General features: G+C 43.0%; 1 protein-coding gene across 1 annotated transcript in view; it reads right to left on the bottom strand.

Annotated features, from left to right (window-relative positions):
• The window catches only part of SEC16B (SEC16 homolog B, endoplasmic reticulum export factor), a 63,343-nt gene that overhangs the window by 16,196 nt on the left and 21,534 nt on the right, over positions 1 to 25,613 (bottom strand). The window contains exons 3-14 of the mRNA XM_081493882.1: positions 23,963 to 24,075; positions 22,725 to 22,845; positions 21,853 to 21,961; positions 20,263 to 20,407; positions 16,965 to 17,116; positions 16,522 to 16,583; positions 14,637 to 14,772; positions 13,922 to 14,152; positions 8,785 to 8,882; positions 6,574 to 6,655; positions 2,509 to 2,626; positions 1,175 to 1,286 (exon numbers count right to left, since the gene is read on the bottom strand). Coding sequence (XP_081350008.1) covers positions 1,175 to 1,286; positions 2,509 to 2,626; positions 6,574 to 6,655; positions 8,785 to 8,882; positions 13,922 to 14,152; positions 14,637 to 14,772; positions 16,522 to 16,583; positions 16,965 to 17,116; positions 20,263 to 20,407; positions 21,853 to 21,961; positions 22,725 to 22,845; positions 23,963 to 24,075 — 1,479 coding nt within the window. The remainder of the gene's footprint in view (positions 1 to 1,174; positions 1,287 to 2,508; positions 2,627 to 6,573; positions 6,656 to 8,784; positions 8,883 to 13,921; positions 14,153 to 14,636; positions 14,773 to 16,521; positions 16,584 to 16,964; positions 17,117 to 20,262; positions 20,408 to 21,852; positions 21,962 to 22,724; positions 22,846 to 23,962; positions 24,076 to 25,613) is intronic.

The raw sequence follows: 25,613 nt of genomic DNA, 5'->3' as shown, positions 1-25,613 counted from the left end.
CTTAACCCAGGGGTCTCCAACCTCCGGGATCTAATGCTTGGTGATCTGAGGTGGGGCTGATATAATAATAACAGAAATAAAGTGCACAATAAAAGTAATGCACTTGAATCATACTGAAACCATAAGAGTTTTTTTTCCCCCCACCAATCCCAATCCGTGGAAAAATTGTCTTCCACGAAATCAGTCCTTGGTGCCAAAAGGGTTTGGGACGCTGCATAACCCATTTCGCTTGTTTGTCACACCTGGCCCAGACAGGCTTCTTTGGCGAGTTAACTACGTGCCATCAGAGACCATGACCTTGACAGACAGGTCATGAGACGATGCACTTCTACGAAGAAAAGCCTGACAGTCTGGATTCCAAGGCCAACCTGACTCCACTTTAGCTGTACAATCTTAGACCTGTTACTCCACCTCTCTGTGCCTCATTTTCCCTCCTCTATAAAATGAAGCTTAAAAATACACTTTCTTCACAGGGTAAACTTGTAGTGATTAAAGGAAATGGTGCAAATAAAACAGCTGGTACAATGTAAGAGCTTAGGAAATCTTAACTATCACAGAGAGAGAGAGAGAGAGAGAAAGATCCAGAATGTGGAGCATGGCTAGAGAGCAATCTGGTGTTTTCATCCATTTATTCACTGTCTGGGGGCTTATCAAGGTCCTTCTATGTAAGAAGTCTAATGTTATGGCCAGCAGGGAATAAGTGACAGGCCTGACTTTGAGTAGCTTGTGTGTCAAGTCAGTGTAAGATGTGGGGGCGAAACACAAACTTCTCCCACTTGCAGGTTTTGCCCAAGGCCGGTTCTGAGAATAGGTCCAGGGCTGCCTAACGCAGAGCCTCAAGCCACCGCGCTCGTTCGTATTAGCCTTTTCCAAGAGTCAGTCTCTGGTCATGGAGCCAGGGCGCCACCGAGTGGCCAGAGGGGCACAATACAACCCACAGGCACCAGCTCGCAGCTTCCGGGAGCAAGGCCTGGGCCTGAGGACCCCTGGCGGTGTGATGCTGTACTCTTCCCGGCATCTCAGCCCAGAGCCTACCTGTGCTGAAAAACCATCAGCAGTAGCTGAAAATTCACCAAAGACAATGGAAAAATGAAGCCTTGAAACCCACCTAGGACTAAACCAATCCCCTGGAAGACGTCCTCCCCACTCTCTGTCCCCCAGAAGATTGGCATACCTGTGGCTACTGCCCAGCAAGGCCAAGTAGTCTGTCTTCACGGTGTAGTAGCCGAAGGGCACGTGAGCCATGAGGTAGCAGAAGTGAGCAGCCTCCACCAGCCCCTTCCCAGCTGCAGGCGGAGAACAAGCCTGGGTCAGGGAACACGCCCACAAAGGGAGGGACCCACCATCCGAGTGGGAGGGGAGAGGGTTAGGGAGCAGCTCTGAGGTCAGAGCGGAGCGCTTCGGGGGAATAAAAGAACAAACTCCCATGACACGAGTCACAGACCCCAAATCCCGCTCCCTCTCCCACCCCATTTTTGCCCTCCGACATTACATTTCACTTCTCTTCAGCCAGAAAAAGGCACTATTTCACATTCCCCCTAATGGACTTTTGATGAGGACGTCTCTAAGCATTTTAGTCCTTCTGGAAGGGGAGAAAAAGGAAAGAAATGCCTACAGCTGAGCAGAGAAGCAGACCTTTGGAAGCTGCGGTTTTAAAACTAGGCTTCTTGGGGCATTAATGCTAATGCCTCCCCCGCTAAAATCAAACAATAGAAGACTTTTCCCAGTGCTCATAAAAATCACATTCATTACCAAATTGTTCCCAGCTTTTAAATGTTCTCCCATACCTTTTTCATTACTTCAACACTGAGTTAATTCAAGTAGGCAAAGTAATTAGCTTGGCACCCAAGAAGGTTCAACAAAAGTTAGTTCTTTCTACCCAGGTGCTGAATAACTTGTCATTTGACTGGGCACAACTTTACCTGTAGCTATTTTAAGTTTAGCAGAGCAGTATTTCACAAAGTGCCACAAAGCAATGAGTTTCTAAATATTCTGTCCCTTGACCCAATCTGAGAACCACTGATCTGCAACATCCAACAGCCCCTAAGTGTTTAAAAGGCCACATTCACAAAGAGATGATAGAAATAAAGCCTACACAGTTACCCAGAGTAGCTCGGGCAAAAAATAGAATTTCCTATCTGGTTGAGCTGGGTCACTGGGGGACTAACAACAACAGTAGGGGAGATGCTCCAGGTGTTAACTCCATCTGCTGGGGACTCTGACCCGGGCACAGGAATCAACCACTCAGGGCAGCCTCCTGCGGCGGCGGGACACCGGAGTCTCAGGGGCCTGGCCTGCACTTGCTTACAGCAGAAATCTGGGAAACGGAAAGGCAAGAAGGACACTCCTCTCCCTGGACTTTCTGTCCCCAAAACACTGAGGCTCCTGGTCAAAGAAATGCCTGAGGCATAGACTCGGGCCCAACACAGAACCTAAGTCTAAGCACAGGGTGTTTAAAGCTGGCCTGGAGACAGAGGCGAGGAGGGGATGGAGCTGGTCTCTGCTTACCCAGGGTGTCCCCCATGCTGACAATCGTGCGCTGGTACAGCTCCGGGTCTCCACCCTGATTCGACAGAATCACTGCCAAGTGTGGCCTCCAGTCTCCCCACTGCTTGTCCCCACAACACTGAAAAGCAGCAGAAAAATTGAACATTGCCTGAGTAATACAGCCCCGGCCAGAACATAGGTTAAAGGAGGCTGTTGTCTATTTTCTGATTTGCCAGGAATGCCCGTTAGGCTGCCTGCAGTGCGGCCACTCATTGATTCTGAGCTCTCTTTTTTTAAAAAAGCAAAACTCTTAGAAGGATGGGTAGGCAGACACATTACATACATACATACACAGGAATATTGGGAGGTGGTGGTTGGTGGTTTAGTCGCTAAGTCATGTCTGACTCTTGTGACCCCATGGACTGTAGCCTGCCAGGTTCCTCTGTCCACGGGATTCTCCTGGCAAGAATACTGGAGTGGGTTGCCATTTCCTTCTCCAATATTGGGAGGTAGATAAAAATAAAATTATACTACTAGTCACTAATTTTCAAATTTCATCCTGGTGCCCCTAATCTCAATAGCTGGGGACAAAATTTAAAGAAAAAAATTGATATTGATATATTTCCTTCTTGGAGGATCACAAACCCTTGGTTCGTGAGAAGAGTCCATATTAACCTGTAAGAAAACAGGGGAACACTGGGCTCCTTAATATTTTACCAAATGGCTAATGTTCTCTGTTTTTACAGGGTCCTCTTCTACACATCACCTTCTTTAATCTTCCCACAACTCTGTGAAATCTAATTCCTATCGCCTCTTGAGGAGTGAGAAAACAGGCCAAGGGGCCCAGCCAGCGTTAGTCGCTAGTGACGATACAGGGGCAGCAGAGCTCCACGAGGGGGCGGTAGAGGGTAGTCAGAGAAGTGGACGCGGTGGAAGCCCCATAGGAACGATGGGTGGTCTTTCTCCTGAATGACGGGGAATTTCAGGGCCGAGGAAATAGCAATAAACAAAACAATGTCACAGGCTCCGGATTCAACAGGGGCCCTGACTCTTGAACAAGTTTCTTTAATGCCTTTGAAGCTTTGTTTCTTCATCTCTTAAATCGAGATCATAATGTCTATCTGACTGGATTACTGTTGACGATAAAATAAGATTGGTAAAGCCCATCGTGCTCCTGGTTTGCACTTTATAAGTTACATGTAGGTGTAAATACACACACACACACACGGAAGCACAGCAGAGGAAAAGAGGTGATTTGCAGACCAGTCTGTCCTCCAATTTGTTACACAGAAAGGGCAGAACTGGAGATTGACAGTAATAGCTAAGATCTGGAGGTCAAAACAATTTGCAATTATTTGGTATTGTATTTGTAATTATCCCACAGAACAAAAGATGCTTTATCCAACTCCATTTTATAGATACTCTTTGTTTATCTGGGCAAAGCAGTGTGAATGAGAGGAATGATGATAACAAATCACAAAAATAATAGCAGTTCTCACTTATTGCACTCTGACCCTGGGCCACAGCCTGTGCTAAGCATTTCTCCTATGAACAATCACATGCATTAAGTACTATTATTATCCCCATTTTAACGTGTGAGCCAGGCTCTTTCTGGCTGGAACTAAGGGAACCAGCAACAGAAAATCTCTTGCTAAAAGAACAAAAACTTAGAAGCAATTCTTCTGTCTCCTCCCCAGGTGATTTGGGGGTTGGGGGGGAATCACTGTAAAGCAGGTCTATGGAGGTGGGGAGAGAGAGAACACTTATTAACTAACTTCAATGGGCCAAGCATGGTCATTAATACATTCAGATATTTTCTCTCCTTTAATTTTTACAATAGCTCTGTTAGGCATTAAAATGCCCACAAAGATGAAAAGCTGAGACTCTGAGACTAAGTAACAAGACCCAGTTCACACAACAGTGAGGAGCAGAATCTAGGTTAAGCCTGTGACAGAAGCCCACTTCTCTGTTTTCCAGTCGCCATGCTTCGTCCACTACACCTCTGACGCTAAGTACCAAAGTCTAGCCTTTTACTGGCTGCTATGATGCTAGGAAACTCTCCAAAACGGGTGTCAAATACCACACTGGTATATCACCTCTGGCTCCTTGGTTTTCTCACCCAAAAGCAGGGATCATTTAGCAAACTCTACCAGTGCACTGTTGATTACATCACTCCCTGCATTTAGCGTTTTGTGACATGGTACGATTTCACTGCAGAGCACATGCACTCGGCAGAACTGTGAGGTGCAGCCCATGCTCTAATATAGCCAGTTCATTTGACAAAGGGGCATGAAAGTCAGCATTTCTCTTTTCTTTTCTTGAAATTGTCCACAAGCAATAAGAAGGACAAAAAAGCAAAAGTGTGGGTTTTCATTAAAACTAAATGTCGGCAAAAGCCCAAGCCTCTAAATACAAGAAAAGGCTTCCAAAAGAGATTGAGCAGAGGTGGGTTCAGGAGGCAGAGAGAGAGAACCCCAGAGGGGATCCCACAGCCATCTCCATTGGCTGGGGAGAAGCAAAGACACTCACAGAAAATACCAGGTGGTGTGGAAATGCCAGCTGGCCTGGAACGTGGCCCTGGCATCTCCCCAGCTCAAACCTCCCATAAATAACTGGTCCAAGGAAGGCCTGAAGCCTGTGAAGGAACAAATACAGAATTTGTATAAATATACCATCAAGATAAAAGGAGGGAAGAAGGTAGAGAGAACATTTACCAGAAAAAAAAATGATGCCACCAAACAAAGAATGGTCATCAAATATTTCATCATGAATGTAAGTAAAATAATGAAACAATTTCTTTTACGAAGCAAGGGCCTAAAGCTAAGTTATAGGAGCAGAGGAAAGAGATGGTGGAGAACAGGAGGAGGTAAATGTGACCTGCAAAGCTCAGGAGAGAAGTGGGGGGAAAATCAAAGAAATAAAGACAAAAATGGAGGGGACTTCCCTGGTGGTCCAGTGGTTAAGAATCTGCCTTCCAATGCAGGGAATGTGGGTTCTATACCTGGTCAGGGAACCAAGATCCCACATGCCATAGGGCAAGTAAGCCCACACATTACAACTACTGAGCCTGCGTGCTCTGGAGCCCACACACCATAACCAGAGAGAAGCCCACACTCCCACAACAAAGAACCCAGGCACCACAACTAAGACCAGAAACAGATAAATAAATAAATAAATAAATAAATAAATATATATATATATATATATAATGACAAAATTTCAAATAGCACAGAAACCAAGAGACTGATGAAAACATAGTAAGGGACGCACAGGAGGGACACACAGCAAAAAAGAAGAAAGAATTAATCACATATATATATATAAACTATTACATTTTGTATATAGAGGGAGTTCCTGAAAAGAAGACCAAAACGAGAGAACAAAACAAATACTGAAGGATATAATTCAAGAAATTCTTCCTGAACTGCAAGAGATGGATGCACATATTAAAAGAGCATGCTCTATCCCCCTCAAAATTGACACAGACAGTCAACAAGAAGATATATCTTACTAAAATTATTGGACTTTGAGAATAAGGAAGGAATACCTTGGGACAAAAAGATCGAGTCCCTTATGATTGGAAAACTATCAAGGTGGCCTCAGGGTTCTCCTGAACCACATCTCACACTGACGACCTGTAGCATCTAAAGTGTCCCTCTTTGAAGAGTCCCGTGCAGTGGTGGGGAAGAAAGGAAGCCTGGCTGTGGTAAGCGGGGAGAGCAGCCTCAGCTTCGCTTGCTATTCTTCACTCAGCAGGTAGCTGTGGATTCGTGGAAAGAGCAAGATCTTCGGAATCAGATAGACCTGGACCGATCTTGACTCCTCTGCCCCTAGCTCTGTGATCTTGGGTCATTTTATACTTTTGCATCTCAGTTTTCATGACGGCAAAACAGGGATAATAATTCCTACCTCCACACATTAAATGAAATAATATACATCACAGTACTTAGCACGGGGCCAGGCACATGGGAGGTGATTAAGGGACAGTTGTTATTTTATTTGTCACCTCTCAAGCCATCACTTTGTTCCTGAGCGGTCCCCACCCACTAAACCCTTAGGATGCTGGGCTCCTGTTATGAAGGGTACCGTGGCTGCCTGTGGGATCCTCCCCGACATGAGCTGGAAGAGAGTCTGCAGTGGGTCGTTGAGCGCCAGTGTGCTGGTGAAGCTGCAGAGAGAGGGGACCGAACATCAGTGGGGACCCAATCAAGAGCACCTTTAACCCATTGCCTTGCAGTGGCTTCTGTTGAAACTTGAGTTTCTCTCTGCTTTTCGGTTATGGCTCAGCTCCATCCCACTTTCAGACACCCATCCCACCACATACTCCAAACAGACCTCACCACCAGGGGAGACCTTCTGCACTTCAGCACTGACACCCTAACTCTTGAGCAAACCATTTTTGTAGACCTTCGTCCATCACGGAGATGAGCCACACATAAGTCAATGAGCCCTGAGAGCCCAACAGTAAACCTGAGCCTCTTCTTTCCAGACCCCTTCTCCCCAGCCACGCTCGAGACCCACTGCCCCAAGGCAGTTCTCCTCCAGGCCAAGCCTACAGTTCTCAGTGCTGCTTTTTGGGGCTTATCGCTAACCCGGGTCTCTCGTGCCTTTGCTCACAAGTACTAAATAGTCATTTTCAGTAACTGAAGAGGCGTAGAGCAGGGACCAGAAATGATCCTGCTGATGACAAACCGTGGGATCTGCTTAACAAGGATATAATAAGCTCTATGGCTGATTTGAGATTTAAGCATACTCAGTAAGAGAGATATTTCACGATTCACTGGGCCCCATCAAACATCAATGGTCCAAGGCGGAAATCCGTAGCAGAGATGTATGCTACAGCACAGGGTTGTGGGATGCTCACTTCCAAAACCTAAAGGAAATTTATCCCTCAGAATGCTGTTTTAACAGCATCCTTCCTCCAGAGCTGAGAATGCTTCCCTTCGTAGAAGTTCAGTGCTCCTCACCATTCTGGCCTCTGAACATAATGAAGTACGTGGGGGTCACCATTTGCTGGGAAGACTGAGGGTCAGAGTAATAAAGAGCAGGGGCCATGGTGAAGAACAGACTCCCAGACAGTGTGACAGATGTGAGCCCCACAGACCGAACTTAAAGTGAGGGTGTCCTTCTTTTTATCCAACCCTGCCTAGCAGGATTTACGGCCAGTTTAAATATTAGATAAGGCTTCCCTGGTGGCTCAGCAGTCAAGAATCTGCCTGCCAATGCAAGAGACTCAGGTTCAATCCCTGTGTTGGAAGATCCCCTGGAGAAGGAAACGGCAACCCACTCCAGTATTCTTGCCTGAGAAATATCAGGGACAGAGGAGCCTGGTGGGCTACAGTCCACAGGGTTGCAAAGAGTCAGACGCAACTGAGCAACTAAACAACGAGCTGAGAAGGTAGCTTCAAGGCTTTAACCAACACAAGAAGATAAATTTTGACTTAACATCCTTCTCACTGTCTGACCCAAGCCTGCTCCTTATGGGAGGGCCCCCTGCCCCACCCCATCGCTGCCACACATCTGTCCCCAACCACCCGCGGATGCCAACTGCAGCCTGAAGGGCTGACCCTGGCACCTGCTACACCCACCACCTCCGTTTGATCCTGACTCGCCTTAACTGTCTCACTGCCCCTGCTCTAAACTCCTGGCCAGGTACTCACACCTCCATTCCTATCCCATTCTGGTTTGAGCCTTCTTCCCTGTGCCCCCTGGCACCCAGGTCCTGGTATGCCAGTGCAAACTATGACCGAGGGCATCTCTTCAGTCTTGACATCTCCCATTAGGTGAAGTCTTCCGTGTCTAATCTCCAGCCCTATGAACCCCTTTCTACCACAGCTCACAGTCCCGCTCCTCTGTATCCCTCCCTACATCTCAGCACCCACACCCCCACTGCAGGACCAAGCAGTGAGTTACTCACTCTCAGTCCTAAGGCTCTGTCAGTCACCCTTAAGTGATCCACCCCCTCACTGATGGAACTCTCTAGAGTTCTAGAAACTTCTCTCTTCCAATGAGAGAAGGCTACTGCAATGCAGAATCCTGTTTAATCTTTGGAAGCTCTGACCCTGAGAAAATGTCAGTAAAACGTTTTGTTCAACTTAGCAGCTAAAAAGAATGCATCCGTGCCTAGGTTATAAGGATCTGGAGAAGAGAAATACTACGTCCGACTTAGAATTGGAAAGATGCTTGGAGAGTGGGGCTTTTCAGTGCATCTTGTCTTTCTCACTACCCTCACCCTCACATTTGGAGGGGAGGTCTCTCCACTCCATTGGTCTTTCCCTATGCAAGTCCCCGACTCACCCACTCATGACCCAGCTGTAGGTCCTTGGGTCCATCTTGCTGGAGAGGAACAAAGCGTGGCCCCACAAATGGTTCTTCATGGCCCACTCCAAGGCTTCCTGAAAACACAGACAGCACCTTCAGTACCTCCTTGCTCACCTTCCTCTAACACAACAACCAACAACTGTGCTTGGGTACCGCTGCCCCCTGAGCAGTTAGAGGCCAGGCCTCCAGGAAGACTCGCAGAGCCTCCCATGTGAATGTGAGAAATAAAGAGCAGGGAACCAGCTTCAGCTGGCAGATACTTCTCTCTCCATTGTCCCTTTCTCCAACCTTCAAGTTATCAGAACCTATTACATGATTTCATTAGCTCCTCACAAACATGGTTACCAGTTACCTTTATCACTTGAGAAAATGTCACACGATGCTTTCATGAGCCTAAGCACCAAGAACGAGAGAGGCATTTCACATCAAGGACTGAGTCTCTAAAGATGAGTTGCAAGATGGTGTTCACAGGGCATAGCAGAGGAACTGCTTATTAACAGCTGTGGCAGAGACACCTAGTTCCTCACAAATATCCATGCTCTCCTTCCTGGGCCAAGAGCTGGACTATATTTCCCACCTCCCTGGCACTGAGGTGTGGCTGAGTTCTAGGCTGTCAGATGGGAATGGCAGCAATGTGTGCAGCCTCTGGGTCTGACCCATAGAACCCCTGCAATGCTCAACCCTCCATGGCCTCCTCCCCATCTGGCTGGAATGAAGATGACTCCCAGGAGCCTATGTTGAAGGTGGTAGAGCCTCCGACAGCTGAGTCCTTGGGTTACTCATGGAGGAGGGCTGCCCCATCTTCTGTTCACCTGCCCAGTACTCTCACTGAAGAGAAAAAGGCTGCTATTATGTTTAAGCCAGTATACATAGCCATTAACCTACCCCACCTAATACTATAACTGAGTGCTTACTAACTATCAAGTGCTTGTTAGTTAACTAGTCAACTTCATATGCCAAACTAGTCACACCATTAATTTGGTGACAATTTAAAGCTGCAGATTTAAAAAACATACACATACACATATTTATCTCTTCATTTAATTTTCAAAACTATTTAGTAAGAGTTTAATTTATATCTGAGGTTGACTAGTCAAGAATCCACCTGCCAATGCAGGAGATACAGAAGATGCAGGTTTGATCCCCGGGTCAGGAAGATCCCCTGCAGGATGAAATGGCAACCCACTCTAGTATTCTTGCCTGGAAAATCCCACGGACAGGGGAGCCTGGTGGGCTACTATAGTCCATGGCATCGCAAAAGAGTCAGACACAACTTTGTAACTGACCACGCAATTTCCTTACTGTCCTTGAAATAATTTGATTTTTGGACAGGAGGTTACTAATGAGGTATTTCCACCTCCAAATGAAAATATATTTGATTATCCCAACATCTCCCACGTTATCGTATTTGAAGAGAGAATAAATTTAAACAATCAGTTAGGAAAGTCAGCCTCGTAGTCAGTAGAAGTAAAACTGACATTAAGATTGCTCTTTTTGAAATAAGTTCCTACTGTATAGCACCAGGAACTATATTCAAAGTCTTGTAATAAACCATAATAGAAAACAATATTTAGAAAAAGTGTATCTATATGTATAACTGCATCACTCTGCTGTACAACAAAAATTAACACAACTTTATAAATCAACTATACTTCAACTTGAAAAAACAAAAAAAGAAACCCAGGCAAAATCTTAAAAAAAAAAGATGTTCTTTTGGGGGAAAAGAAGATTGATCTTTTTGTACATTAAACTATTTCATAGTAGTATTTTTTAGAAGGAGTTACTAAATACTGGTAAGCTTTCTTATCCCTCCTTGCTATTCTTTGGAACTCTGTATTCAGTTGGGTGTATCTTTCCCTTTCTCCTTTGCCTTTCAGTTCTCTTCTTTTCTAAGCTCTTTGTAAGGCCTCCTCAGACAACCATTTTGATTGGTGGAGAATTACTACTTTATTCAAAAATCTGCATCCCCAAAAATATAATTTAAGAATCAGTGATGAATTGAAAACTTATATGGAGGATATCAATCTTGCCCAATGCCAGAAGTGAGACCCTAGTCAAGTGTTAATATAAGATTTTAAAAATATTGTGGAGTCCGGCTCCTCACAGATCATCCTGAACTCCCACAGTGCTCTATCTACCCATTGCTACATTTAGGTCATAGTATGACAGATGATGTGGTGGGTGGTTACAAGCCCAAGCTCAGGTACCAGGCTGCCTAAATCCAAACCTTGGCTTTATTACTAACTTTCCTCATTTATAAATACACAAAATACGAGTAGAACCTAAACTAGAGGGTTTCTATGAAGATAAATGAGATAGTGCATATAAGGTGATAGGTGAGTATCTGGCACATAGAAAGTATTTTTCAAATATTTTCTTTTATTATTGTTGTTGTTATGGTCATTTCTTATTCTTAAGAAAGAGATGATCAGTGATTTATCTCTGTATCCCCCTACTGGGTTTGATGCCTTAGAAGAAGTGGCTGCTACATAAATGTTTATTGAACAAGTGAATCACTGGTGAAATAGCAGTCCCTACTATATAGTGACTATATATATTAAATATATAATGACTGTACACACACACATATATGCTACAAGTTGATCCCATTTTCACTGAGTATCATGCCTATCACTCATTTAGAAGATAATATCACATACAAAGACACACACACAATTAAAGATTTTAAGGTAAAGGTGAAATCACAAAAGTATTTCAACTTTATTTTCATAAATTAATTTTGAAGCAGGAAAAGCCTTTCTATATATCACCCAAAAAAAAGTGATTCCGGACAGAAAATCCTAAAAGAGTAAAGAGCTCCTACAAATCAATATATGGGTATCAAAAATCCACAGAAAACTGTGGAAAATCAGTGACAAAAATATTCACAGATTAAAGGATATTCAGCTTCATTTATAATAAGAAAAATGCAAATAACTACTATACATTTTTTTCACCTCTCACACTGGCACATATCAAAAGTTAAGAAACACACTGGGCTGGTGAGAGTGTAGGGAAGCAGGCACTTTCATATATTGGTAATCAGTACAACCTCTAAAAAGTCAGCTTGTAAATATCTATCAAAATTACAAACCATATACCCTTTGATCCAAAGCTTCCACTTCTACGAACTTTCCTTACATATATTCTCTCCACAGGGCAAAATGACAATGTTATTCATTGCAGCATTATTTGTAATTGCAAAAGACTAGAAATGACCTAAGTGTTAATCTATAGAAGTTCAATTGAATTGATTATAATTTACCTATAGAAACCTATGTAGCTGTAATAATGAGGAAGGTATTTGTATATAATAAGAAACAGGAGTCACCAAAATGTGGCCCAAAGACCCAGTTCAGCCCACTGCCTGTTTTGGTACAGCCTATAAGCTAAGAAAAGTTTTTACACTTTTAAATGATTGAAAAAAGATCAAAAAAAAAAGAAGAAGAATGCTTCATTACACATGAAAGTGATATATTCAAATTTCTATGTCCATAAATAAAGTTTCATTGAAAAACAGCCACACCCATTTATTTACAGATTATCCATGGCTGTTTTCACACAACAACAGCAGAACTGAGTAGAGCAAAGCCTGCAAAGCCTAAAATATTTACTGTCTGTTCCTTTACAGAAAAAAATTTACCAATGCCAATATAGAGTGCTTCCTATAAGATTTTATTACATGACAAAAGGAAGGTGAAGACAGGATATGTAATATGCTATAAGGGCAAAGAGGGAGGAAATTATTATATGTGGAGGAAATACCTCCATATATTTCAGAGAGGAAAAATCTTGTGGCTGGGAGGGAGCAGGGAACAGCATCATTTCTCCTGTTATATCCCTTTTATCTTTTGATTTTTAATTAAATTGATTCGAATTGATTTCAACCATATATGCAAATATTTAAAGCTAACTGAAATGGCAACTCAATCCAGTATTCTTGCCTGGGAAATCCCATGGATAGAGGAGCCTGGTGGGCTACAGTCCATGGGGGATAGCAGAGAGTCCAACACAACTGGGTGACTTTCACTTCATTTCACTTAAGACTTTTGTAAAATGTGAGCTCAACTTCAAAATTAGGGTATAAAATAACAGGGACATATGTGAGGTGATGTATGTGTTAATAACTCAGTGAGGGGAATCCTTTCACAACATATATCAAATCACATTGCACACTTTATCTTACAATTTTGTCAAATATACTTCTATTTAAAATTTAATAAGTATTATAAAAATGTCAAAGTCTAACTTACATATCAAAAAATACAGAAGATATCACTTCATCAGTGGAATTAAAGTATTCAGTATTGACATGTATATTTTAGATATAGTTGATGGAGGTATCATTTGTAAACAAACTTCCTGAAAACTAATTTAGTGTATATGTGAAGAGCCTTTTAAAAGTACATGCTCTTTAACCCTGTAGTTTCACTTCTAGGAATCTATCCTAAAAAATAATAAAAAGATCATCCAGAGATTTATATAACAAGATTTTCGAATTGTACAATTTATGCTGGTGGTGGTTTAGTCGATAAGTCTCTGGCTCTTGCAGCCCCATGGACTGTAGCCCCGCAGGCTCCTCTGTCCATGGGATTTTCCAGGCAAGAATACTAGAGTGGGTTGCCATTTCCTTCTTCAGAGGATCTTCCCCAACCAGGAGTGGAACCCTGGTCTCCTGCATTGCAGGTGGATTCTTTACCCACTGAGCTACAAGGGAATGGCAAAATTGTACATGGCCTCTATATTCAACAACAGTGAATTGTGCATAAAATATGATACATTCATATAATGAATATAATCTAGTTTTTAGTGGTACAGTTTACTGCCATGAGAGGATTTCATCATATAGTCTTAAGGGAAAAAAAAGAAAAAATTGTATATGTAATTTAACTTTTAATATTGATACAAATGCATAGAAAATACTGGAAGTAAATATATCAAAATGTTAACAGGTATTATCATTCAATGGTAGGACTTTGTTTTGTTTTTTTTTCTTTGTACCTTTCTGAACTTACGTGCTATGAAATGAGTACATGTCACTCATATCACTGGGGGAGGGGTGAGTTATCGGGCTGCCGGGACTATTTTAAGCAGGAGCAGGCGCGGCACTTGCCTTCTTCCTTCCATAGTAGAGCAGCTTAGTGAATCTCTCCACGATCTGCGCAGGCGTCTCCACGCTGGGAGGCATCTCTCCGGTGAGCAGGTCCCGGGTCCCCGAGCTCAGCACTGGCCAGTCCTCGTCCGTCAGGTTGATGAGGTTGGCCACAGGAGGCTGCCGCTTGTACTTCTCCAGCTTCTTGCAGTCCTGCATCAGCAGCTCGGCGATGTCAGACCCCACCATGGACTGCAAGACAAAGAGAACCCCATTCCTTGAGGGAGAATCCCATTCGTCGCCATTGGTACCCCAGGCTGCAGAAGAGGGGCACCGGAGCACCTGCTTTCTTCAGGAAGAGACGCGCTTGTAAACACAAGACAGTTCTTTTTGCATTGTGGTAGTTGAAACTCCACCTTCATTCTCATGGCTACTTTCTGCTTGTCAGGAGCCACAAAGATGACCAGAAATATGCACACTCTCATGGGTGTATCATCTGCTTGGTGCAGTAACCCAAGAACTGAGCAATAACCAGAGGCTAGTGGAGAAGGGCAGGGAAAAGTTAGCGTTTGCACTCTGACATTGACCTCAGCAGTTTCTTTTCTTGAGGCCATTTGTTGCTTCTTTAATGTTACCTTTTATAATTATGCCCCAAGACGAATCTTCTCTCTCCCAGGAAAATTTAAATTTCAGTCCACCCTGCACCTGCCCATCCTCCGGCCGCGGTGATACTGACCCCGTTCTGCCGACAAAGGAGAACCAACAGCTGCCAGAGTAGAGCTGAGTCTCTGCTCCTCAGTGTCTCAGATTTGCGGCTCTGTGCTGCCTTCTGCTGGCAAAACGTCATGATGTCCACCTTGTGCACATCTTCCCTAGGGAGGGATTTCAAGGAGCAAAGAGTGAGGGACAGACTCCTCCCCCAGGCAGGACCACAAGCCCCTCGTACAGCGTGAGGGCGCTGCCTGGGCTGGGACTGGGATAGTAATAGAAACAGGACAACCCAGGATAGGGACAGTGAGTCTGTAGTTACAGGACAGTTGTTTCCATATAGAACAGGACGGGACCTCAGAGATTCTCTCATCCACTGTCTCCATTTTACAGAGGAAGAAACTGAGGCCCAGAGACCTGAAATGACTATTTGGGTGGCAGGTTAGAGCACAGACTTGGAGCTCAGACCACCCTGGATTTAAATCTAGCATAAACTTCTCAGCCTACACAAGTTGCTTATCTCCTCTGAGCCTCTGCTCTTTCTGATAAAACTGGGGTGATTAAAATGTCTACCTCCAGGGCTTCCCTGGTGGTACACTGGATAAGAATCTACCTGCCGATTCAAGGGGCACAGGTTCAATCCCTGGTCTGGTAAGATTCCACATGCTGTGGAGCAACTAACTCATGTGCCATAACTACTGACCTTGGCGCTGCAACTACTGAGCCTGTGGGCTACAACTGCTGAAGCCTGCATGCCTAGAGCCTGTGTTCCACAACAAGAAAAGCCACCACAATGAGAAGCCAGTGCACTGCAACAAAGAATAGCCCCCCGCTGGCCACAACAAGAGAAAGCCCGCGTGGAGCAACGAAGACCTAGTGCAGCTAAAATAAACAAACAAAATAAAATTTCTTAAAAAGTCTACCTCCAACTCAATGTCTTGTAATAACCTATAATGGAAAAGAATCTGAAAAGGAACAGATTTATATATAACTGAATCACTTTGCTGTACACCTGAAACTAACACAGCATTGTAAATTAACTATGCTTCTATTAAAACACTGTTTTAAAGTCTACCTCATACAAAAAGGAATTAGCCAATTGTGTAGCATATATAAAGTGCTCAATAAACAGGAATTATTATTTGCTTGAGATTATTTAATGAAGTCAGTCAAATGGGGATCAGTACCCTAGGTGTCCAAACACCCAGCTCAGTACTCTAGGCCACATCGCTACACCTGTGTGTAAAAATGGAGACAACAATTCATTTTTACTTGGAGGAACTGTCAAAATACCCTGGGGATTTTCATGGAGGGGGGAGCTTCAGGATAAGGACACATCTGTATAGTTGTGATGATATTTAAAGGGCTTCAGAATGCATTATCTCACCTCTGACACCAGCCTGAACTCTTCTCTCCGCAACAAAAAACATCCTCAATACTTGCCAGAAACATGACTAGGAATGTAAAAGCAGTTCTAGCTCAATCCTGCAGAGGGCAGACTTGCACACTGTCTAGTAACTCATGCTGACTGGGTTATACACCTTTCCAGAAAAATGTTTTCCATATGGTCAACTTGCCTATGATTTCCCAGGCTGTGCTCCACTTTTCTACCAGCTTAAGTATTATTAAGTACCCAGAACATTAAAACCACCTACCACATAGCCTTTGTAAAATAGAACTGATTTCAGCTTTTTAAAACTTTAATTCTTCTTTCTGCCTTTCAACACTCAAATTGCTTGTCAAAATGGCTCAGGCCACATCTGGCTCCAACTTGTAGCACAAAGATTCCATTCCAATGGTGACAGATATTTTCTTTCAAGGAAGCCAAGCCCAAATCCCCAAAATGCTGATTTGGGAAGGAAGATTTTATAGGTTTCAAAAGCCCTTATTTGGCAACTTTTATGTTGATTTACCTGATCAGGGGTCCCGAGAAAGTCCTCATCTCTTCTTGTTCCTCGGAATCATTAAGAATAACCTGGAACAAAAAACTCAAGTTTGGTCTTCAAGACTATGTCCCCCCAGTGCCCCATTCCTCAGTTGAGTCCAGTATCAGAACCCAGAGCTGTGGTCCTAGGATGTGGCTCAATGCCTCATGGAGAAAGCAGAAAGACAAAAATGAGCTCTCTAGTTGCTGGATATGAGCCAACAGCATCACAGGTAAAACATCAGTCTAGCATTACTTCTTTCAGAGAAGAGCCCCACGCATTCCTTCACACACACACACACACACACCAATCCACAGGGTACATGGCTCAGGCCCCTCCAAGAGCACTCTGTTCCTGGAGATGCCAGGGCTCAGGCAAAGGGAAGCAGGGAGTAACATGCTGACATTCAGGGGACACAGAATCTTGTTTACCTCCATGCTGTGCAGTTCAACAAGGGCTGTCTGTCCATCACTGGGAGAGCTGGGACTCACACACACCAGCTGACCTCCTGGCCCAAAACTCACAGGCATGTGAGGGACATAGAACTTCATGGGTTCCTTGGGACCAGCTGCCGAGATGTCTTCTGACCAACCAATACAGGTGGACACTGTTAGCATTACTACCACTGCTTTGCTTTACATAAGAAATATTCCACAGACACATTTCTTTCCAAATTTCACCTGGGACCAAGATAAGATTCTGGGTGGGTTATATTAGAAGAAATACATGCTCAAAGTCAGATTTAGGCCTTTAAGAATATGTCATACTATAAAGCCAAATCCAACAACATATTATAAGAATTATACACTATGATCAAGTGGGATTTATCCCAGGGATGCAAGGATTCTTCAGTATATGCAATCAATCAATGTGATGTACCATATTAACAAATTAAATAATAAAAACCATACGATCATCTCAATAGATGCAGAAAAAACTTTTGACAAAATTCAACAACCATTTATGATTAAAAAAAAATTCTCCAGAAAGTGGGCATAGAGGGAACCTACTTCAACATAATAAAGGCCATACATGACAAATCCACAGCAAACATGATTTTCAATGATGAAAAACTGAAAGCATTTCCTCTAAGATCAGGAACAAGACTAGGATGTCTGCACTCATCACTATCATTCAACATAGTTTTAGAAATCCTAGCCATGGCAATAAGAGAAGAAAAAGAAATAAAAGGAATCCAAATTGGAAAAGGAGAAGTAAAAATATCACTGTTTGCAAATGACATGATACTAAACATAGACAATCCTAAAGAGGCCACTAGGAAACTACTGTTGCTAATCAATGAATTTGGCAAAGTTGCAGTATACAAAATTAATGCACAGAAATCTCTTGCATTTCTGCACAATAAAAATGGAAGATCAGAAACAGAAATTAAGGAAACAATTCCATTTAGCATTGCAACAAAAAGAATAAATACCTAGGAATAAACCTTCCTAAAGAGGTGAAAGACCTGTACTCAGAAAACTATAAGATACCGATGAAAGATATCAAAGACAACACAAAGAGATAGAGAGATATACCATGTTCTTGGGCCAGAAGAATCAATACTGTGAAAATGACTGTACTACCCAAAGATATCTACAGATTCAATGCAATCCCTGTCAAATAACCAATGGTATTTTTCACAGAATTAGAACAGAAGATTTTATAATTTGTGTGGAAGCACAAAATACCCTGAGTAGCTGAAACAGTCTTGAGAAAGAAAAGCAGAGCTGGAAGAATCAGGCTTCCTAAATTTAGACTATACTACGAAGCTACAGTAATAAGACAGCATGGTACTGGCACAAAAATAGAAATATAGATCAATGGAACAGGATAGACAGCCCAGCGATAAACCCACACATCTACGGTTGCCTAATATTTGATAATGGAGAAAAGATAATCTCTTCAATAGTGATGCTGGGAAAACTGAACAACCCATGTAAAAGAATGAAATTAGAACACTCCCTAACACTATATACACAAAAATAAACAGAAAATGGGTTAAAGACCTAAATGTAAGGCCGACACCATCAAACTCTTAGATGAAAACAGGCAGAACACTCTGACATAAATCGCAGCAAGATCTTCTTTTGACCCATCTCCTAGAGTAATGAAAATAAAAACAAAAGTAAACAAGTGGGACCTAATTAAACTTAAAAGTTTTTGCACAGCAAAGGAAATCATAAACAAGACAAAAAAAAATAACACTTAGAATAGGAGAAAATATTTGCAAATGAAGCAACACACATGGGACTAATCTCCAAAATATATAAACAGCTCATGTAGCTCAATATCAAAATAACAAACAATCCAATCAAAAAATGAACAAAAGACCTAAATAGACATTTCTCCAAAGAAAACATACAGATGGCCAAGAGGCACATGAAAAGATGCTCAACATCACTAATTACTAGAGAAATGCAAATCAAAACTACAATGAGATATCATCTCACACTGGTCTGAATGGCCATCATCAAAAAATCTACAAACAAAAAATGCTAGAGAGAGTGTGGAGAAAAGGGAACCATCTTATAATGTTTGTAGGAAAGCGGATTGGTTCAGTCACTATGGAGAACAGTGTGGAGGTTCCTTAAAAAACTAAAAATAGAACTACCATATGACCCAGCAATCCCACTCATGGGCATATACCTGGAGAAAACCATAATTCCAAAAGATACATGGACCTTGATGTTTATTGCAGCACTATTTACAATAGCCCAGACATGGAAGCAACCTAAACGTTCATTGACAGAGGAATGGATAAAGAAGACATGGCACATATACACAATGGAATATTACTCAGCCATAAAAAGGAACAAAATTGTGCCATTTGCAGAGAAGTTGATGGACCTAGAGACTTTCTTGCAGAGTGAAATAAATCATAAAGAGAAAAACAAACATCATATATTAAGGCATATATGTAGAATGTAGAAAAATGGTACAGATGAACCTATTTGCAAAGCAGAAAGAGAGACACAGACATAGTATGGACACCAAGGGAGGAAAGGAGCATGGGATAAATTGATAAGATTGGGATTGACATATATACACTATCAAGTATAAAATAGAAAACTAAGAGAAACTACTGTATAGCACAGGAAACTCAACCCAATGCTCTATGGTGACCTAAATGGGAAGGAAATCCAAAAAAGAGGGGATATATGTATATATATGGCTGATTCACTTTGCTGTACAGCAGAAAATAACAACATTGTAAATCAACTATACTCCAATAAAAAATTAATTTTAAAAAAGAAAAAAGAATATAATTCAAGGAATTAATGGTTGGGTCCAAATGATAATGTACCAGGCCTAGACTCTCATGAGGGTGACAGGTTGGGGATTGGCTCTCATAGCCCCAGTACTCAGGGCAAATCTCCTACATCCAGACCTTTGTGACCTGCCTTCACTTTCCCAAACTGACTCTGATCTTCACTTTCTTACCTTGTTACCTACAGTACCTCTGAGGGCCTCCTCTCCCAACCTCATGATGGCCATGGGCAGTGTTCCTTTCCAAGAACCAGCTATGATGCGGTCTTCAGTACAAAAGAAAAGATGGGGAATGGAGCCAAAGCTGGCCACTCTGCCCAGGGGACCTACATATGCAAATGAGGCAGACAAAGGATCTACTCTTGGAAATACCAGGTAAAGTTGACCTTCCAAGAGATGTGCCACCCAGCCCTCTTCTCATCAGACTCAGCCAACTCCTTTAATCACGTCAGTACCCACCAGCCTGAACTGGGCTCCAGACTGCTGAAGTCATGGGGTCATAGAGCTCGGAAGCATCTGCCATGTACTGACTGAGCTCGTAGCTGCTGGAAGTGAGACCAGACTCATGCTGCCAGAGAAGGTTGGACTCCTCCATCAGTGATGGCTGGAAGTTAAAAACAACAAGAACACATGGGAAGAATCAGAGGCACTTTCAGAGAGATAGTCCTCGAAAGTGTTTCTTCAAAGCAACAAAACTCAAACTTTCAAATAAATCTAATGAATGTGGACATATTGAAAGGAAAAGAAGGGATCATTCAGCTGACAGTTCTCGCTAAAGGACTCATTTTGGCCCGTGGGTAGAGTGCAGGTCCTGGGATCGAGGGATTTTAATTCAAATCCCAGCTTTGTTAATACCAGGCTCTGTGACCTTGAACAAGTGACATAGACTCTCTAAGCTCAGTACTTTCATTTGTAATGTAGATAATCATACCTACCCTACATAGTTCAAGTACTTACCTCTTGCATTCATTCACCAACTGTTTAATGAGCACTTACTATGCTCTGGGTGCAATGCTTTCCCTAAGGATACAGGTATAAAAGGACTTTCCTGGTGGTTCAGGGGCTAAGACTCTGTGCTCCCAATGCAGGGGGCCCAGGTTTGATCCCTGGTCAGGGAACTAGATCCCACATGATACAGCTAAAAATTTGCACACCACAACTAAAAGATTCCACATGCTGCAACTAAAAAAGATCCTGCGTGTTGCCATGAAGATGCATGCTGCAACTAGGACCCAGTACAGCCAAATAAATAAATATTTTTAAAAAAAGAAATTCACAGAACTTATAGTCTGGGAGGATTGTAAAACAGATGCAAACAATGGATGCAAAAGCTCTTTGTCCACACTGTAAAGTACTGTACTCATATATGACTGCTGTTATTGTGTTGTTATTACTGTTAGCCCTAATAGGTGCCCAGCTCTGTTAAGTATCAGATATACAGAAGAAACTGTACCCCCAAATCAAAAAAATCTAACCAGGGATAGAAGATTAATACAAGACTGTCAAAAATTAAGACCTTGTCTCTTGTAACTTTTCCATAAATCTAAAGTTATTCCAAAATTGAAAGTTTAAAAAAATTCAAGAGCTCCATTTCGTAGCCCAACTGGTACACACGGTAAGATTTCAGAAGAGAGAAATGGAAGAGTCAAGAAAGGTTTCAAATTCTGCTTTTCATACCCAAATTAAAAGATGCTAGCAACTTCCCACTTCCTGAGTAAACCAAATTGCTAGTCCACCGGGGTACCGATAGCACTTCTTTTCTTTCCCACCTTGCAGTGACTTGGGTGATATTTCCTGACAGCTAACGTGGCAAAAAAAAAAAAAGAAAATGCAAAAGGGTTCGATAAGGGCCCCAGACCCAGAAGATTAAAATAGGAATCAGGAAAAGGAGGACGTGGGCATGGAGGCTCTGCCAAGAGGGGAGGAATGGTACCCCTTAGACTGCTGGCACTAGGGACCCCCACCCCCAGGGCCCTGCCCTGCCACTGCTGATGATGTCAGCTGTGATGCACTATGACAGGCCACCAGCCCTGTGTCACTTCAGGTTACCTTGTTTTTCTGGGCCCCAGTTAGCGGACTCTCCATGAACAGGTCCCCGGGCCTCTCCTGTCCAGAGTTAGAAGCAGGACTGTCTTTATAAGGATTCCGACTCTTAGATCTGCAGCAAAATGACAGGAGCATGTGAGAGGGAGTCCGACGCAGGCCAGCAAGGCTGAGCCGCTCTGTACTGGAGGCTGCTCTGCCGCCAAGTGTGGGCAGGTGTCGGGTTGGCCCATGTGCCACAGGGAAAAGCCTTGTCCTCCCTTGTGCTGCCACAGTCTATTAAACCAGAAAAACAGGAACTCCGGGGTTCATAGTACAGTTACTAGAAGTGGCCCCAAACTCTGCAGACAAGGCTGGGTCTCTGCGGCCTGACATCCCAGAATGACTTAAATCAGAGCAGGTGGGTTGGTGAGTTTCAGGCAGGGGAAAGGCCTAAGGGCACCAGATGGGTGGATGTACACAATGCTCTTCCCTGCTCGTCTCATCCCAGGGGAGAGCCCATTCTTAGGGCAGAGGACCGGGCAGAGGAGAAGCACCCCATCCCCAGGCAGGATGCAATCATGAGAACTTCTGCAAGGCCACATCTGTTCCAAGGCCAACACAGAATTAAGGCCCTCCTTCAAGATGGACCTCAAGTAACCTCACAGGTTTGGGGACTTAGGCAGGGTTGGGGAACTGCCGCTCAGAATTAAGAATCCCTCCTTCTAGGGTCCATGTGAACAGCTGGCTCGGGCCAGCCTGAGCTCCATCCCTGTGGCCAGAACAAAAGCAGACGGGCTTCTGAAGATGAGAGGCCAGTACCAGATGACATCAAATTTGCCAAACGTAGTCTGAGTTTGGCTGAATCCTGTTGAACCAGCCTCTCCTTTCACACTTACTGGAATTGGGTCTCCCTATTTGTTCCAAATGGACTATTCTGGTTTTCATGTTGATGATCGTTGAGGTACTTTTGATCTCGATGATCTTCCTGCCAGATATAAGGACTCCCTTGCCTTGGCACTGCACCCTCAGAGAAAACAAAACAAAGACAGGTCACTTCCTATTCCTAAAAGTTCGGAGATACTAGCAAGTTGTAAAGCTGGGTTACTGGAGCATGGCAGGTATAAAGACATACAGTCATCCTTCTGTATGCTTTAGGGGATTGGTTTCAGGACCTGGGAAAGTTAAAGTCCCTTATATATTAATAAAATGGTGTAATATTTGCATATAATCTATGCACGTCCTCCATAAACTTCAAATCATCTCTATATGACTTCTAATACTAATAATACCATATAAATGCTATGCAAATAGTTGCAAATACAACATAGGTGCTATGTAAATAGTTGCCAACAAGCAACAAATTCAAGTTTTAAGTTTTGGAATTTTCTTTTTTTCAATATTTTCGATCATCAGTTGGAGGCAGACCTGCAGATTCGGAGGGCTGACTGTATTTGCCAAATTGAATAAAGTTGGTAAGTGAAAGCCAACAGTGTAAGTCTGTAAGATGAACCTCAGTTTTCTCTGAACCAGTCAGCATGACTGTCTAGGATAGTACAACAGTGGGGATCGTGTGTGTGTGTGTGTGTGTGTGTGTGTGTGTGTGTGTGTGTGTGTGTTTGTGTTTTCAGTACTGAAACAGATTTTTCTCTTTGCTAGCAGGTCAGAAGCTGCCATTAACACGTACCTAAATCCTTACTATTGGTATAGGGTATAAATTCCTTTTTGCACAAATCTGCCACTCTGTGATGGTCAGACTCATTACAGCCCAGCCACACACTTGATGACTTCACTGTTAAGAACTGACTTCACTGTTAGTTGGTCAGGGAGAGACTATAATCTTGATTATAATGAGGGGTAGAAAAAAAAATGGGTGAAGTACAAACTATCCATAACACTAATAACATAGTAATAGTTTCAGTACCATCAACTACACCTACATGTACAAAGAAAAACGACTCTTTTCTATCTCTTCTCAAGACGTCTAGCAGCAGTGTGTTTGCTATGGCCTCATCTGACCAAGAAAGAAGCAGGTGGGGGTGGAGGCCTAGGATGAGGCTCTGAGCATGGCCCTTTTGGCCTCTGCCCTGTCAGACCAGTGGTAACATCCCAAAGGCTCTTGGAGATTAGTCCATACCTCTTTCTTCCTGAAGCTGCTGTGGGTGTCCATGGTAGTAATAACTTCCATAAGCATATTCTTCCCTTAGGGCTGGAGAGTAATAGCTCTGATAGAGATCCTCAATGCCCCACCTAAAGAATCACAAAGAAGGCCACTCATTCAAGGATGAGCATAGCAAAGAGAAAAACCAATGGAGAGTAAATTTCCTGGTGGTCCATTAGCTAAGACTCCACACCCCCAATGCAGGGAACTTGGGTTTGATCCGGGTCAGGGAACTAGATCCCACATGCTGCAACTAAAGATTCCACATACCGCAACGAAGATCAAATATCATAAGTGCCACAACTAAGACCCGGCACAGCCAAATAAATAAATGATTTTTTTTTTTTAAAGAAAAACAATGAAGGACTTGACAAACAAAACAACTTTAGAGGACAAAACTGTGATACCCATCTAGAATCTGCTAGAAAGCTATGGTTCATCCTACAACCAAAAATCTAGAATCGGAGCAGGAATAGGATCATTATGTCAGAAAAAGGCTGCAATTTTTACAATAAAACCACAGCCAACCGTCTCTTCTCCTTACTTATGACCCTTCTTACTCCTCAAATACACACATCCAACAACACGAAATATTATCTAAGAAAACCCTGCCCTGATATCACCTTAGGAAACCCCTTCCCAAGATAATTGTGTAAAGTACCCAATGCTGCTGCTGCTGCTGCTAAGTCGCTTCAGTCGTGTCCGACTCTGTGCGACCCCATACATGGCAGCCCACCAGGCTCCGCTGTCCCTGGGATTCTCCAGGCAAGAATACTGGAGTGGGTTGCCATTTCCTTCTCCAGTGCATGAAAGGGTAAAGTGAAAGTGAAGTCGCTCAGTCGTGTCCGACTCTTAGCGACCCCATGGACTGTAGCCTACTAGGCTCCTCCGTCCATGGGATTTTCCAGGCAAGAGTACTGGAGCGGGGTGCCATTGCCTTCTCTGCAATGGCACCCCACTCCAATACACCACTGTAATTCCCATGCATATTATAGATGGAAATGAGATGGAAAAGTCAAATTGGACCATCTTAAATCTGATTGCTGTTATTGCCTCTACCCTTAACAGACCTTCCTTCAAGAATTAACACTATTTTTATCAATTAATAATTCTTTACTATTTCATAGGGACAGAATTCTTTACAATAACTGTCATAATTTCAACCTTAAACCTAGAGGCAGGAAAATATCATCTCACCTGAAAAAGCTAAAGTAAAAAATAGATGGCTTGCAACATTCCATAAAATATGAAGGCTGGAGTAGAAACTCCAGATTCTCCCAGAATTACCTCACAGAGCCCTTTTCATTTTGAACTTGGAGACTACAAGCTTCTATCCACTCTCTGATTTTTTTAAGTTCCCATTCATTCACTCACTGTATATATTTTCTGTGTAGGCATCACACTGTAGGTGCTGTTCTAAGCACTAGGACTCTTATGTTGCTGGTGGGTTCGGTGCTAACCCTGGGTCAGAGTCATCAAAGAGGATAAGGAACTTTTTATAGACAACCATAGGAAAAGCTTTTCCATAGTCTACAAATCCTGCTTTTTGTGATCCCAGAGGAAGAGGGTCTCATCTGCAGTCTTGAATTTCACCATTCTTTCTACTCTCTCCTCTGCCCCCAACACC

Source organism: Giraffa tippelskirchi, chromosome 5 (genome assembly GCF_054371585.1).
Source record: "Giraffa tippelskirchi isolate mGirTip1 chromosome 5, T2T-mGirTip1v1.2.pri, whole genome shotgun sequence".
NCBI classification, from domain to species: domain Eukaryota; kingdom Metazoa; phylum Chordata; class Mammalia; order Artiodactyla; family Giraffidae; genus Giraffa; species Giraffa tippelskirchi.
Note: the sequence above shows the minus strand (reverse complement) of the source record. Positions and strands in the feature narration are given on the sequence as shown.